Consider the following 1,488-nt stretch of genomic DNA (forward strand, 5'->3'; position numbering starts at 1 on the left):
CGTCTCATGACAATGACGTAAGCGAGCGCCACAATCATGGCAACAGCTGTGTGCAGATCAAGAATGAGTAATTGTCACTGTAGAAACCCGATCCGTACCAGAAACCCGATCCGTACCAGAAACCCGATCGGTACCCCGCATGCACAAATCTTACGTCACTTCCTTTCTTTGCAAACATTGCGACAGTTAATGTATTTGAGTGACATGGTTAGCGCCCAGTTAGCTCATAGCATTTCTCAACAGCACTAAGTGATTTAGTGATAGTCGAGTGTGTTTATGCTTTTCTGTGTAGAGAGGATTGTTGGAACAGTGAGGATGATGTCCGCTATCACTGTCAATTGTCAGTAAACACTTAATCTGGCTGATGAATCTTCACGTGACATATTACTAAGTCAGTATTATTAAGTCTGCAATTAGGCGCCATTCTTATTTTACGGCGCTGTTGTTCAATCGGGGGACGCACTCTGTTAAGGAGAAAAGCATGAATTTGTTTATATACGGATTATACGTTGTTTAAATGTCCCGGGCTGTCAAAAATGAGGCAGAGCTGTTGAGAAATGCTATGAGCTAACTGGGCGCTAACCGTGTCACTCAAATATATTAAATGTCGCAATGTTGGCAAAGAGAGGAAGTGACATAAGATTTGAGCATACGCGTTACCGATCAGGTTTCGGGTACGGATCGGGTAGTGACAGTAATATATCGAGTTCAGGAGAGAGTATGAGCGTGCAGCGTTTAAAGCGTTTGATTCCGTAAAAAGTGACAAAAACATTAGTGTCCGCTGTTCACTGCGTGGGAAGAAAACTTGTTTTTGCAGCGAAAAAAAACCCCCTAACTTCCGAACAATCACAGAGTACGCTACCAGGGAATGGGAAATTCAAAAACTCGCGGATTCTTCCACTGACTGCTCCAGCACACCTGCACCAGGGTAAACCTCCGCCTACCCAACTCCTGCTTTACAGGTGAAAATAGAGCAACAGGACCGCTTTGATATTACTGGCCAGCTCAGGTTTTTCAAGGATTCTGGTACACAGAGCAGATAACACATGAGTTTCTATAAACACCCCAAGCTGTGTTTAGTCTACAAAAATGGCATTTTATTTTGCACATTAAGAAAACAAGAAATTAGCCGTTACATTTGTATTATTATTCACTATCTGTAATTGCTCAGGTATTTATTCTTCTAAAAACAATGAAGGACCTCACACTGACAGACATCCTCATGTTTAGGCACAGAAAGATGCTGCTTCAAACAATAATTGAACTGGTGGCTTACCCTGGATAAAACTCCTTCACCCATCGCAGGAGGAAGCTGCAGTCCTTGTCATCCAGAACAAAGTCTGCAATCTTTTTGAGTCTTGCGCTGAAAGTTTGATGGTACTCTCTTGCATAAAAGTTACAGATGTCCATCTCTGGTGGGTAGCAGTTCTTCACAACCTCCACCACCCACTGCATGTCCTTCTTCACCTGTTTGCCCATGGACTGGAT

The 1,488-nt window shown here is 43.1% G+C and overlaps 1 protein-coding gene across 1 annotated transcript in view; it reads right to left on the reverse strand.

Moving 5' to 3' along the window:
* Positions 1-983: 983 nt before the first annotated feature.
* Positions 984-1,488, reverse strand: part of LOC121813993 (tumor necrosis factor alpha-induced protein 2-like) — a gene marked incomplete at its 3' end in the record, with an annotated part of 2,623 nt that continues 2,118 nt past the window's right edge. Inside the window, exons 4-5 of the mRNA XM_042217991.1 lie at positions 1,277-1,482; positions 984-1,023 (exon numbers count right to left, since the gene is read on the reverse strand). Of these exons, the coding sequence (XP_042073925.1) occupies positions 984-1,023; positions 1,277-1,482 (246 nt within the window). The remainder of the gene's footprint in view (positions 1,024-1,276; positions 1,483-1,488) is intronic.

The sequence above is a fragment of the Haplochromis burtoni genome, unplaced genomic scaffold, assembly GCF_018398535.1.
Source record: "Haplochromis burtoni strain Fernald_Lab_line unplaced genomic scaffold, NCSU_Asbu1 Contig_4595, whole genome shotgun sequence".
NCBI lineage: Eukaryota > Metazoa > Chordata > Actinopteri > Cichliformes > Cichlidae > Haplochromis > Haplochromis burtoni.